The following is a 14,313-nucleotide window of genomic DNA, read 5'->3' as shown; positions in this document are numbered from 1 at the left end:
GCTGCTGGCAAATGAGTGATGTAAGCTCACAAATTTGTTTCATGAAGACTGAAGAAACTGACTCAATCAACAACAACATTGAGTCTTTCTCCTTATGTGGAGATGCTTTTCACTGACATGGTGTGAGAATGGAGGAAAAACACAAAAACAAAACAGCAGCAGCAACTTGTAAAAAGGCCCAAATTTATTTTCAATCTTCCCAAATATAGCCGAGTGCTTTGATGAAGTAGAATTGTTAAGGAACCGCTTTCCTCTCCTGACAAGACAGGACTTAGAGGACTACATAAAAAAGAAGACGTATAAGAGAGGAAATTATCATCTTGTGAAGTATCAAGAAAACTAGTGCAGACAACACTTCATATAAAGCATCTGCGTTTTCAAATGTGTTTACATTACAAACAGGATAAACACTGAACAGGGACACAGAGAAATACATCCACACACTCTGCCTCCTGACCCTCCAGGACACTGTGTGTTGAGAGTGTGGGAAAGTTATTTTTAGGACCCAAGCAGAGAGCCTTTTTGAGTTTGATGCTCCTGCTCTGGATCAACATTCCACCTTTGAACCAGTCCAACCATAGAGCTGTTTGTGCTCCATGGTGGCAATTTAAACTTTTTCTGTGGACCAACAGCTGTGAAGCAACTGCAGTGGCAGGGAAATTGAAGGATGGAGATCATTAATATGAATAATATTGATCTTTGAGTGTTTGGACTTTAAAATCCTGGCTGGTTTAATTTATCTAAAATAAAGCACTCAGATATGTTAATATTTTTTGCTGTAAATATTATATTACTATATTACTCAAAAGGTTTTAGGTTAAAACCTGAATGAACAGGATTTCAAATAATTAAAAAAAAATTCAGAATTATTTCCACACACACTAACAAACCTGAAAATGCATCACTTTAATGTCAAGGTACAATGGTTGTGTGCAAAACAGGAAACAGATAATCTATTCTGCAGTTGGTCAGCTGCAGAGAAATACTATGAAGTAGTAGTGTTCCCAAAGGTCTCAGTTTAAGATGATTGAAAAGTTTGATTTAACATATGCATAGCAAATATATTTCAAAAATAAACTGCATTAATGTGGTTGTAGCATAAATATTAGGTGTGCAATAACCAAGAAAATTTACAAATGATGATTTATGGCAGACCATGAGGAGCATCAGTAAATATTTTTCACAGGATTTACAGTCAACACATTTGCAACTCTTGCCAACAGTTTTTACAACCTAAGGCAAAATTAGATAGCATTTTCAAAAAGGAAATACCAGCCCCCCTTCCAAAAAAAAAAAAAAAAAAAAAAAGATCCAAGGGCCAAAGATCCAATGAAGACCCAGTTTATAAGCACCAGGGGGGCTGTGGTTCCTCGGTCACTCCCATTATGCTAATGGAGAGCCCTTTCTAAACACACTTATGCATAGCCTATAGTGCCACAAGACCCCATGGATGGAGGGTGACATGCAAGAAACAGCCTCTTTCCTCTTCCTCCCTCTAATTGGACCTGAAGACAACTAGAACTACTTTAATCAGGTCTGAGTCCAATGTAGCTAGTTTACTCTGATGGGGGCTGAGTGGTGCATGGACTATGTTAAGGGTTCACTGCTCACTGATGAAACGGCTTCACTTCCAGGGCCAGTTCAGACAGACCACACTCTTACTCAGGATGGCAGGAGGAGCACATACGCCCTGTTTTGTTTAGTTTTAACGCTGTCTGTTTGCAAGAAGTGTTTCGGCATCATGATAATTCAGCACAGAGGACAGCACATTTGTTAAAGTTACAGATATTTTCTTCCAACAAACAACTCTTACTGCTTTTTATTCTCAAGGAAGTGATTTAAAAACTCATTGGGGATTGTTTAAGGCAGTTTCTTTAATCGTTTCTGAACCTTTATCTTCTCGTAAAAAGCTCATCCTCTTTGTGTGTGCTACATTGACACTACATCAGAATACCAATGTCACTGTGCACTTGCATTTCCTGCCACAAAACTGGATTTAGTGAGCTTTCAGCTTTAAAGGAATCACATTAGTGAGTAGTGTTCTGCGATATTATGATATATACCATAGTACGATATAATCCTCAATTGTTGATTGGGTTAGCTCAGCTAATGTAAATGTAGCAACGCTACTGCTTTGTGGTAGTGTGGGTCCATTGCTGCCCCTGCCGCTGACTGTGCCTGGGCTGGGGATCTGTGGCCTGATGGGGTGGGGGGCTTCGATCCAGACCTGGGGGCCTGGTTGGCGTTCTTGGGGTGGGCAGTCTGCCTCCCACCATGGTGGTTGGGCTGGCCTTGCTGATGTGCAGTGGGCCCCTGGCTGGTGGTCTTACTAGATCTGAGGTGCCCTGGACTACATCTGCATCTGTGGAGAGCTCGGCTCCTGTTTGGGCGGAGGAGGATGGAGGTGTTTCTCTCCCTTGTCTGGGGGCGGTGGGCCTGAATGGCTCGCCCCATCTGGGCATGGGCAGGCGCCAGCGTCACCAAGGTGTGGTGGGCCCCCTGGCCGGGTCTCTGGCTGGGGGTGCTCCGTGCCGCTGGGCTTAGCTCATGTTGTGGGGGTGCGCCTAGCAGACCTGGGGCCTTTGTCTCCCTTTGTCGTGGGGTGTTAGCCTGGGGCTCCCTGTGCTCTGGTGGCTTGATCTTGACCTCCCCGGTGTCCTGGACCGGGAGAGTGCTGTTTCGGCCCCCCACGTTAGCTACAGTCAGCTACAGTCAGCTATCCACAGCTCTCAGACAACAGTAATCACGGTGCCACGAAATTGTTACTAGCAACTCGAACTCTTTTCTATCACTCAAAGACAGCGTTAAAATGCGACAAAACACTAACATTACCTGAAAACCACAAAGTGATTAAAAGAAAAGAGAAAAAAAAAAACAAAACAAAAACACTAACACATCAAACAAATGTGTTTTATAAATAAAAGGTGAAAAGATGAGATAAATTGCCAATCATTTTGTGTGTGTGTGTGTGTGTGTGTGAGTGCGTGTATATATATAAAATTTCAAGAAAAATACTCTATTTGGATATATATGATAATCGGGATATAAAATTTTGTTCATACTGCAGAGCACTTTTAACGAGGTTGTTTTGGTTTTCTAATTTATGCTGCAAACTTAAATAACATGAAGGTCCCATCACACATATACCTCAACAAACAACGACCTAAAAACTTGCATGTTTGCACTCCTCACAAACCTAAGACCTAACAAGGCGGGCCTTTTCAAACACAAATACACATTTGCAGAATAGATAAAATCTCTGTTAAATAATAAATGGAATTCTGATGTATGTTGTGAATATTGTTCGGCTGAGAGGTATGATTGCGTGCCACTGACTGGCCCACACAGAGCTCTCACTCTCCCAGCCTCATATATGCACAAACCATAAGCACGTCTCATTCCAAAATGAGACAGAGGCTGGTGTGCACCAATGGAAGAAGTATAAATTATTCAAGTGGACTACTATTCCAAAAGGCCCATTCCCATCTGATCATGAGTCCCATGGTGTAGGAATAACAGGCAGATGTGTAGATAACCTGCATGCTCCCAATATGTTCACTGCATCTATTTAGCTTATTGTCATTGTCATGTCATTACTGCACTGCACTACATATTGCACAATTTTTGTTAAAATCATTTACCAGATTTATGTAAAGTAGTTTAATGTCAGCTCAGTGTAAAAGTCTTCATTTCGTTTTGCATTCATTCCCAGCCATTTGGAGCTTTCCCTCCTCTGCTTTCTGTTTCACTCTGAGTCTCTGACCCTATCCCTCATAACACAGAGCAGAGTAGAGACAGGTTAACAAGTCATTACTTTAAGTGCAATAAAAGCTTTCCGGCAAGTGTTAGGAATCCATCTAAAACCAAAGACAGATAGACATTGACCCCGAACGAAAGTCGGGTCAAAATATTAGCAATTCTTAAATGCTCAAAAATGTTGGCAAATGCAGCAAAAGCAATCCCCAGAGGAGAAACGCTGTATTGGGTGATCCAATGTAGATCTTTCTCTATACGAGTTCTTTTCAAAATCAGCTTTTGTACTAGAACATTATTTGAGACATGGGGAATGAGGCAAATGATCAAACATGGAATAGAAACAAACATATAAACAAATATGCAGACAAACCCTGAGGCCTGGGTCTCTAACTCATTCTGCACTCTGCAATTCTTTCTTTGCTTCCCTTATTTCTCTCTCAATAAGACAGTTTGGTGCCTCTGAGGAAAAGCCCTCATTTTAATTAGACCTGACCCGAGAATCACTTAACTGCTCCTCTCTGGTCATGCCTCCCCCTTTCTCTCCCAGCCCTCACTCTGTTCCTCACATAGGTCCATTAACACCTTTCCCTCGGCACCCACAAGCTTCAACACAGGCGTTGTCTTAAAGACGTTTTGAGGACATGCCAAGAAACATTAACCTACTCCATACAGCCCAGACTCTTTCAGTTAGCCATCTTCTTTTATAAGACTCCTACTCAGCACAGTCATCATCTTCATTCAAATTTTCTACTTCAGCCTACAAAAGAAGGCAACTGAACATGAGATGACTGCAGAGTTCTTGGGATGAGGGTTACAAAAATACAGTGTTTAGTTATTCTACCACTGCATCTAATAATTATCAATAACTAATCTCTAACCCAAGACTATGACTAACACAATGCATCAATGTTTGTTTGCTTTTATTAATACAGGGATGGCTGAGCGGTATCCTGCTGTTTTCAGTCAAGGAAGTCTTGTTTGGATATCAAGATCTATCAGACACCAAAACACTGCATGGCAGTTTATAATACTGCCTGAAAATACAGAAATTAAGTTTCACAATTCATGATGGCAATATTAGGGTTAGGGTTAGCTTTGTTTTTCATTGTGGTGATTAAAAAACAAACAGCAAAAAAGAACTGTGCTTATGTTAAATAATTATCAAACAGGAATGTCTGCTTGTAAAACTACGCTGTACTGTATTTCCACCAGGCTCAACAGTTACGCTGTGTTTTTCCAATAACGGTTAAAGCTGGTTTAAATGTTATTATTATGTTATTATAATGTCTTATTCATTGTAAAGTCATATGACAATCTATGTATTAATAGGTCAGAATTTGTACAGAATTTTTATGCTAAATATTAAATGCTAAATTCTTCTCTCTTCCATTTCTCATACATGGATTCCGCTATTGTTGAGAAAAGAAAAGAAAAGAAAAAAAAAATTATCATGAAATAGAAAGTTCACAAAGGCAAAGAAGTTTTGTGTGAGGCCAAAGCATGTATCAAGACTAAACACAGCCATTGTGACATAGCTTGTCAGTACAACAGACACAAATACCCATCTTGTACTGTATTTGACCCTATGACCTGACTCCAGCACTCTAGTACCCCACAGGCGCATTGCCTGTCAGTTTAAAGGGTCAGACAAAGGTAAGGAGAATGTAATTACGTGCATTCTGCATTCTTCAGAACTTCATCCTAAAAGCATCTTGAACTATGAAACTACTGACAGAAGACTGTGTCGGCTTAATATGGGTCAGTGGGAAAAATTCTCACTCTTATAAGCATGTTTGAGAAAGTTTCCGTCATATGTGCATGTTTGCATTTATCAATCAGTATGTGTTTGTGCCATTTGACATGTCAATATCTGTGTGTGGGGTGGGGTTGGGGTTGCATTTGTGTATATGTCTATGGGTATGTGTTCATCTTGTTTAAACACCTAACACTCCAACCTGCTCAGACAGGGCTATTGGTTAATTCTGTCCTCAGGCCTCATTGCTAACAACTGCTCATCAACCGCAGCTTGAACCCTTGGAAAAGTCCAACCATTACCAGGTAACCTTATCACATGGAGACTTGGTGATGGGACTGAATTTTGGGTTAAGAACAAATATGTAAAACAAAAAACAAGACTATTGTTAACTACAAATAAATTAATGCATACAACTAGATTCAAGAGACACAAAAGATGTACAGCTGTGTGCTGGCAAACAAGGTGTTTTCCGCGTTCCTGAAGTACTAGGGGATAAAAATGTGCGTCAAACAGCAGTTAAAAAATTAGTCATCGGCATGACTATGTGCAGTTCAGGTGACATGTACCTGCCTGACCCAGGTGGTGAGGCGCTAGCACTGTCAATCACCTGTCATTTCCCATCACCATAACACAAATTAATCCAAGTAGATGATATGCAAAAGTCAGCTGAATTTTCTGCTTTTCAAATGTGGAAAGGGAGTCAAAAGTTAAAATAACAGCAGAAATACTTTACCTCTACCACGAAGGGTGTGAGAAAGAAGACTGAGAAGTTCAGAACTAAGTGAGAGAATGCAGTATTATGTGACTCCAGGCAGAGGAGTCCTTTAGCTTGAGTAAACGAGGTGATTAGCAGGGATGGTGTGGGCTGTCGCATGTCAGACACTTAGGCTTAGACTCCAATCATTTATCAATCAGTGGCCCATCGAGGCAGTTGACCAACAGGTCAAACACGATTTAATATGAACCACATACTCAGAGCCCAAAAGCAGTCCTGTGTGTGATCTAATACAGAAGTATATCAATGCCTCTTTAGCAAGGGGTAAAGAGTCAACATGTACTCATACCTTCGTGACATCTTCAACTCAGGTAATTTACAAATTAATGACAGCCAATCACAGTGCCACACCACATGAGAACATAATAGTGGATTACAATGAGTATTGACTTTCGACTGTGTTTGACTTTTGATGCATGACTGCTGAATTGATACAATGGAAATTCCCTTCCACTCATCAATGTATCATGACTAAGGCCTGTGAATGACATTTTATATTATTTCTCTCCTATCTCAACAATCACAGTCATTTTAAAGTTTGAGAGTTTCTTTGAGTGCTATGCTCTCAAAGCAGCTCAAATCAAAATTATGGTTTACATTCAACAAAAATGCCAGTAAAACACTTTAAACAAGAAAAGCAAACATAGCTTGGTCTTAACATGGTGCTGCTGGGATATATTATATGGCCCTATAGAGCTACAGGGATTCTGTAGGCCTCTGCCCCCTGGCCAGCCCTATACAGAGACATAATTAAAGACTAGTGAGGATAACCACCTTGACTTTTATGGACCTTATAAATCTATACTGGAGTGGCCTATTTGGGGGGTCAGTGAAAGTGGGTAGATGGGGGCTTTGCAGACAAGAGGAAGGGTGAGAGAGATTGTTCAGACTGGCAGAAAATAAGGTCGGGGTGACTGTAAGATGTGGGGTGGTTATTGTGTGTATGTTGGGGGGTGGGGGCACTTCCTGCCTGAGACAATAGGACTCACCAAGAGCCAAGGACCAGAGGGTGTGATAAGGTAATGATAATATAATGAGGACCAATCATGAGCCTAAGCTAAGAGGAGGGCCCCTTAATTTGTCTCTAGAGCAGCAATTCAGTGACAGACTTATTGCTCAAAGTGAGAGTGATGAATTGACAAATACTAAACCGATATGTCTTTGACAGCAAGAAATAGGTTGAAAAATTATACAAACCCTATCCCTAATTTATGAAGAAATGCAAAGACCTCCGGTCTAAACAGGTATAAATGCTCAAGGTAATAAAAAGATTTTATATTATGTCAAATAAAGAAAAAAAAATTGCTTCTAGAGGAAATGCATTTTCTTATGCCAGGTGAAATATTCAATCCTCACTCCAATGAATCTCATAATATGCGATTACAGCAATTTGGAAATAAGACTGAATTTTAAATTAGGTCATAGTTTTAAGTACACTTGCTGCTTAGTGTTCCTTCTTCTCAACAGGCCACTGCTGTTGCAAGCTGGGAAATGAGAGAACCTGTTAGGCGATATAAACAGCATCTAATGCACATAGCTTGTTAACCTGAGAGCTATTGTGGTTTAAAATGTTTTTGTAAGTGCAACCCTGCTTTTGCAGTTACCTTATTTTTGGTTGAGATGAATGGCTGGTGGGATGTCCAAGACTTATGACTACTTTAAAGTTCAGATAAAAAATTGCAAAAAAAAAATCTCTGACGTAACTACCAAGTAAGTATTCCTTGTATACTGTATATAGATTGAAACTGTTCTCCCTCTGTCACCTTTTGATGTTAAATTGGAATAAGTGTGGCAGCAACAATGCATAATCAATAGCTTCACCTTTGATTTTGGCACCCAATAACAGATAAACGGCAACAAAAGCACTGCTGTGAACGAGACGAATGGAACAAATGTAATGGCTTTCCTAATTAATTAAAATAATTACTGCATCCAAACATGGCATTTTAGAAAAACATCTGAGAATTACAATTGGGAGAACCAAACAAAAGCAAAAAAAACCTGAGAGAGAAACAGCATAAAATAAATATATAAATAAATAAGAGGGTAGAACCAGTGAACCCAATGTTTTGTTTATGAGGAAGCCCTCTGTATACTGAATAGCCTGGAGAACGTACCTCAATACTAAACTGTTTTCTCTTGAGCTTGAAGGCCAAGTCCTTGTGGTCAGGCAGCTGACTTGCTAGGCAGTTCAGATGAGGTACCTGCCGAACATGTAGCAGCCCTGTGAAGGACGGAGAGCATATATTATATTGGAAATCACTTAGAAATGTAACAAATGCATAAAGTAATGTTTTTTTTCCTTCCAAAAAAATTACCCTTAAAAGGAGTTACTATTAATTCTTCCAACTACAAATTTAACCTCAATTATTATAGCCAATAAACCTATTTCACTTGCCTTCTTATACGAATGCAAGACCATATTTCAACATAAAGCAAAAAAAAAAAAAAAAAGAGTACTGTATAAATATTGTATAAGAGCATGTATGAAGTAGTTCAGACATGGATGAACTTTTTGTCTTAATTTGTTTCATATCTTAATTTGTTGCCACTGTAAGTCCACTTCTGCTATAATGTGGCAACTAATAAATCTTTTTCTTTGATCTCTTTGTCATGTTTACTAAAACTTGTTTATCTTAAAACAGGTTTGACAGTGACCATCGAAAGGGGGAACTTTAAAGTTTAAAGTGCATTTTTGACTATAGTGCTCTAAAATGAAGGTTACATTTATACGTAAACTGTGTTAGTCTACATAACCTACATAATATAGTCAAAAGTAATGTTTAGTAATACAATTAGTACATGACAGAATACATGAAGTACATAAAGAATTCTAGTTGCAGTCTAGTTACAGTCTGTATTCTATATAACCATTCCTTTTATATTCTTGTATCCCTACATGCTGGAACAACTGTTAGAAAACTTTGCAGCTACTGGGACACATTAGAGCAGTGAGTGACAGGAAATGAACATAAAGAAGCAGGGCTTTTGCTATTGGGGAGCCCAGAATACGGTTTCTCATTTCCATACACTATAAAGTTACTTTTTCATAAACTGGAAAAATACAGGGGGAAGTGGAGTGGTATAAATGAGCGTGAGAGAGAAACGAAGAGATCGAGGGAGTAATGGAGAAAGGGAGACAGAGAGATAAAGTGGGGGATGGTGGGTTCTCTCCTCTGTGCACTTGGGTGATTTCCCCTTGCCTGATTTGCAGTGACAGGCTTCCCAGCATGCTTTGAGCAGCCCTGAACTGCTGCCGCAGACATGCATGCACGCGTATCCGCACACGCTCTCACAATCATACCAGATGCGTTTGCACTCATGAACACACATCAAAACAGTCATACATATATATGTATTTCATAACCCAACCAGAATTTCTCTGGCTGGTAAAACAGAAGGCAAATATACATCTTTACAATCAAATAATGTTAACTGTAGATTCCAAAGAATATTTCTGTAATGTATACAATAAAAAAAAAAAAAATAAATAAAAAAGCACTAAAACGTGTTGAATAGGTTTAAAAGCCGCCTGTCTTTTCAGTGCCGAAGAATGTGATTATAATGGAATGTGCTATCTAATTATAACATGTTGTTGGCTGAAACCAAAACCTGCCATTGAATGTTTTCACTCCTCATCCCTTCATCTGTCACAACCTGGGCTGTCTAACTCATGGAGGGGAGGGAAATAAGAGGACTACTGGGATAAGTTCGAGATGCACAGCTAAAAATACCCCACTTGCTTAAACTGACCTTTATGTGGGGATGGTGTGTAAGGATTATAGAAAAGAGAGATGCAGAAGGGGAGAAAGAGGGCATGGTAAAACCATACAGGAAAAATGATGAAGAGTGAGAGAGCAGAGACAAACAACCCTGCCCTCCTTTCCTCTTTCTTTGATCCCTTCTCTCCATTTATCCTTACCCTACTGAAAGCCTTGCCCTCGTTTTATTAACAGAGCATGCTGGTCATAGAGACATTGAGTGAGGGACAGAGAGATACAGGCAGAGAGGATAAGAGAGTGATGGTGAGAATATCGATTCCCTAGTGTTGGTCTGCTCTGCTCTAGAGCCTCAGGGGTATGGGATAAGGGATGGGACTGGGGATAGAGGGGGGTGAGGCGAGAGGGAGCGAGGCTCTGCTGGAGGGGGGTGCGGGATGGAGGTGGGTGAGGGTGCGAGGGAGAGGGGGTACAGCGTGGCAGCTGAATCCCCCCCGGCCTGTCTACTGAGGAGCACGTCTGATTGAGCAGCAGCACACTAACAAGCACTGACAGCCTGGCCTGCAAGGGGGCTGCCCTGCCTCCATCCACAGCCCAACCCAGCCTTAATGCACTGCCTGTGTATGTGTATTTGATGGAAAAGAGAAAGAAAGATAAACAAGTATGTGTGCTCTTACCATGGTAATCTTTGTAGAGTGGGTTGGTCTCTCTCTCTGAGCCTTTGAATGATTCCAGTGCTATGGCATTGTCACATAGCCTGGTTATGCTGCCCATTAAAGCTCTATCCTGTTGAACCGAGGGAGAGAGGGGTTGCGGAAGAGAGAGAGAGAGAGAGAGAGAGAGAGAGAGACAGGGAGAGAAAGAGAGAGAGAGAAACATTAGCAGGTAATTAAAAGCCTCCTGACGGGCCATCAGTGTTGCAATTAAATTAAGTCTTCATTTCCCACGGCCAGGTCATTTCTGCCCATGGCTTAGATGAGGTATAGTGGGGAAAGAGTACTGATAGAGGTGACAGAGGTGATGTCAGGGCAGACGAGTGGACATACACCTTACATCAAGCATTCAAATACAAGAGAGACATGGGAAAAGTCAATGAGCACCACGCTGAAATTCTTTTATTTCATCTATCAACATATTTTAGAATAAAACTCACTACTGGTGCGCACCCCTGCACCCCACTCCACTAACACCCACATACACAGCAGGGGAGGACAGAGATGGGGAGAGAGCAAGAGGCTTGATGATGAGAGCTCCCCCTATTGGTAAGGTTGGTGACTAAGGGAGGACAACAGAGAGGACAAATCAGAGGTGAGTACTGTTGATAGAGAAAATTAATGAGAAATATACAAAAGGATGGAGGCAGAGGGTAAAGGGAGAGAAGGGGAGGGAGAGGGAGGGACATTTGGATGAAGAGAGAGAGGGAGTCCTGCATTATTAATCTTTTTGCCTCTTGAATCATTCACATCCTTCTCTCTGTGTTGGCTGCCACAGCCTAATGCAGTTTTCATGCCTTCATGTCTTTTTCCCACTCTTTCTTCCCTTTCATTTTTTGTCCTACTTTTAAAGTAGGCATCTACCAGGAGTCAGTACCACCAGCACTTAATGGGCACCTGAGGTCAATCACATATGGCGATTGGAGCCATCCAAAAAGTTTGAATGCAACAATTCAAAACATCAATGGTACAATTATGACCAGTAGTGTTTGTGTGAGCAAAAAAGCCACCTTGAACTTCATATGTGCAAGTCAGTTTCAGCCAAAAATAACTTTTCTTTTTGTACTTGCATACAAATATGGGGCTACTTGGAAAAGAGTCAAAGTTTTAAAGTCAGAGGAACCTGAAGTATCCACACAACCTGTCCAGCTCCTTGGATTCAAAGTCATGATGAGAAAAATACTCACATTCTTCTCTTCAGTACTTGATAAAGGCCTCAAACAAGAATCTGCTTGATTTTGTTCTGGAAGTCAATGCTGGTTCTATTACATCAAATACCATCAGTGTAAACTCCACAAACACCCTGAGCCTCTGCTGACATCCATGATGACATGTCAAAGGGAAGGCCCAGCATTTATCCTACCCAGACTGTGCAAGTGGACAGCTCATGACTTGAAAGGGCTCACCCAGTTACTGATTAACCCCATTTTGATCACAGTTGTTTGGCATAGTTCTCTGTAAGATGTGGTACTTTGTAATAATGTGCATTTGAACATTAGAATGGAGATGTGGTACTCTATAGACAGACAACCTTACTACTCAATATCACACAAAATTCAATACATTTCTCTGAGGGAAGCAACACCTTTCTGTTGGTCTGATGTCTTGGGATTGACAAGTCAATAGTCTGTTTTCAATAAATAAATAAATAAATAAAAAACATATACAATATGATTTGATTTGCAAGCATAGATACACCATTAAAATTCAAAATACTTGCAGCCTCAATAATGATCATCTCACAAATTGGTTGCATGCCATCATTTGGTTGTACACACACAAAAAAAAAAAAAAATACAATGAGAAATTGGATAAAATGTAAAACTGAATGTTGAAAATTTACACAGATAACACCCACTGATAGCAGCAACAGCTGGCAATGCGGTAAATAAATACAACTTATATGCTACTTTATATTAACATCTTATGGATCTTCTAACATTTTTGCAAATGCAAGCAATGAGACTTCAGGTACTTTTCAACTAAATGTCAAAAATGTACCCTAAGGAAGGGGGCTGAGCTTTGAAACCAGCCCCACACATAAGCCTGTGGTACTAAACTGCTGTTCTTGACTAGTCCAAACCAAGTCAAAATATTTGCACAGGTAAGGACACCACTTAGTCTGAACAGCAGGTGAGGTGTACATTGATGCATTTTACGGATAACTGTGTATTTTATTTTTGTGTGGTTTCTTCTGGGGAAAGATAGTTTGATGGAGGTGGCCTGGTCTAGGAAAATCCTAATTAATGTTTCAGATGGGCTGTGGCACTGGGCTGCTGTAAGGAAGCTTTCAGTGAGTTGCTCAACTTCCCATGCTGCTTAATAATGGATAGAGAGTCCAGTACTGTCTCAACCAACTAGCCCACTACTACCAGTCTAGACACTCTTCCAAAGCCACACTCAGTTAACTAAGATAATAGCTAAACAAATTTACCATTGGAAAGAAGCTTTTCTTACATTTCCATTAAAATATCAAATGAGCTGTCAAAGTGAGCAGCTTGCACATGTTAAGCAACTCATCAGGACTCAGGACTCATCACCTTTCTTCTCTTATGACATAATCAAGTTAGATTTGCAGGGTTACTGATCATCAGGTCATACCCTTGATGGTCATCTTTACAGCCTCTCATTAGCTCAAAGCTGGCTTAATCACCCAATACCTGATTCAGTCCAAAATTTCCCCTTTCCTCTTCACCCCCCTGCTCATTCACTCCACTCTCCAGGGTGGAGAAGGGGGTGGAGACAGATTAAGGGTTTGGAACACAGGCCAGAGAGGGACAGGGGGACCGCTCCCACCACAGCTGACATCTGCTAGTTAGCTACTTTACCTTTTTTGACTAGGCCAAAGCCACTGTCCACTGAGCATATAGGCCTGGAGCCAGAGCATGTTGTGACAACATAGCTTTTCTTAAAGTTAAATATCGACCAATATCGTTGCATAAAGGGTTCTCAAATAAGCCAGATTCCGCGCTCTTGAGAATGAGTACTATAAAGAAGTGAGGTGTTTGAAAGCAGAGCGAGATAAAACATTTAAGTATAAATTCTCAAATGCCTTTTGTAGTGAGTGTACCTCTATGGCTGAATGTTTGGGGGAGGGCTGTGGTTTGCCATATGCCTCAGCAGATGACTCCACCTTCACACTGTGAGACCAGACTGGACACAGACGCATGCACGCGGACTCATACAACCCCTCACCCTTTCTCCCCCACAACCCACACCCACCCACACAGAGGACAGAGAATTGTAAGAGACTATAATGCATGCACAGACACACACTCTTAATGTGTAGAGCTTCAAGTAATTAAATGCCAAATAAACAAACATAGATTTAGAGGGATTTGAATGAAGTGTGCACTCAACTGGGTCTGCTGGGTAAGTGATGCGTGGAGGAAGAGGCCCCTAACAGGCCTGAGTCATACTGGGGTTGCACTGAATCACCAGGTCAAGAGGAAGGCCCACGACAAAAGACCCATTAATGAACAAGACAAAGAAAAAGCGCGTAGCCCAAAAATTTACACAAGAAAATCTGACCATTAGTTCACAACTCTGGTATCTCTTTATGGGCAGATCAAGATGTGTAGGTACCAACTGGGG

At 40.7% G+C, this 14,313-nt stretch overlaps 1 protein-coding gene across 3 annotated transcripts in view; it reads right to left on the bottom strand.

Moving 5' to 3' along the window:
- The window catches only part of elp4 (elongator acetyltransferase complex subunit 4), a 49,593-nt gene that overhangs the window by 20,761 nt on the left and 14,519 nt on the right, over window positions 1-14,313 (bottom strand). For all 3 annotated transcript variants that reach the window (XM_029499129.1, XM_029499131.1, XM_029499132.1), the window contains exons 8-9: window positions 10,684-10,792; window positions 8,405-8,511 (exon numbers count right to left, since the gene is read on the bottom strand). In XM_029499129.1, the coding sequence (XP_029354989.1) occupies window positions 8,405-8,511; window positions 10,684-10,792 (216 nt within the window). The remainder of the gene's footprint in view (window positions 1-8,404; window positions 8,512-10,683; window positions 10,793-14,313) is intronic.

This window comes from Echeneis naucrates, chromosome 3 (genome assembly GCF_900963305.1).
Source record: "Echeneis naucrates chromosome 3, fEcheNa1.1, whole genome shotgun sequence".
NCBI classification, from domain to species: domain Eukaryota; kingdom Metazoa; phylum Chordata; class Actinopteri; order Carangiformes; family Echeneidae; genus Echeneis; species Echeneis naucrates.
This window is presented reverse-complemented; position numbering and strand designations above follow the sequence as displayed.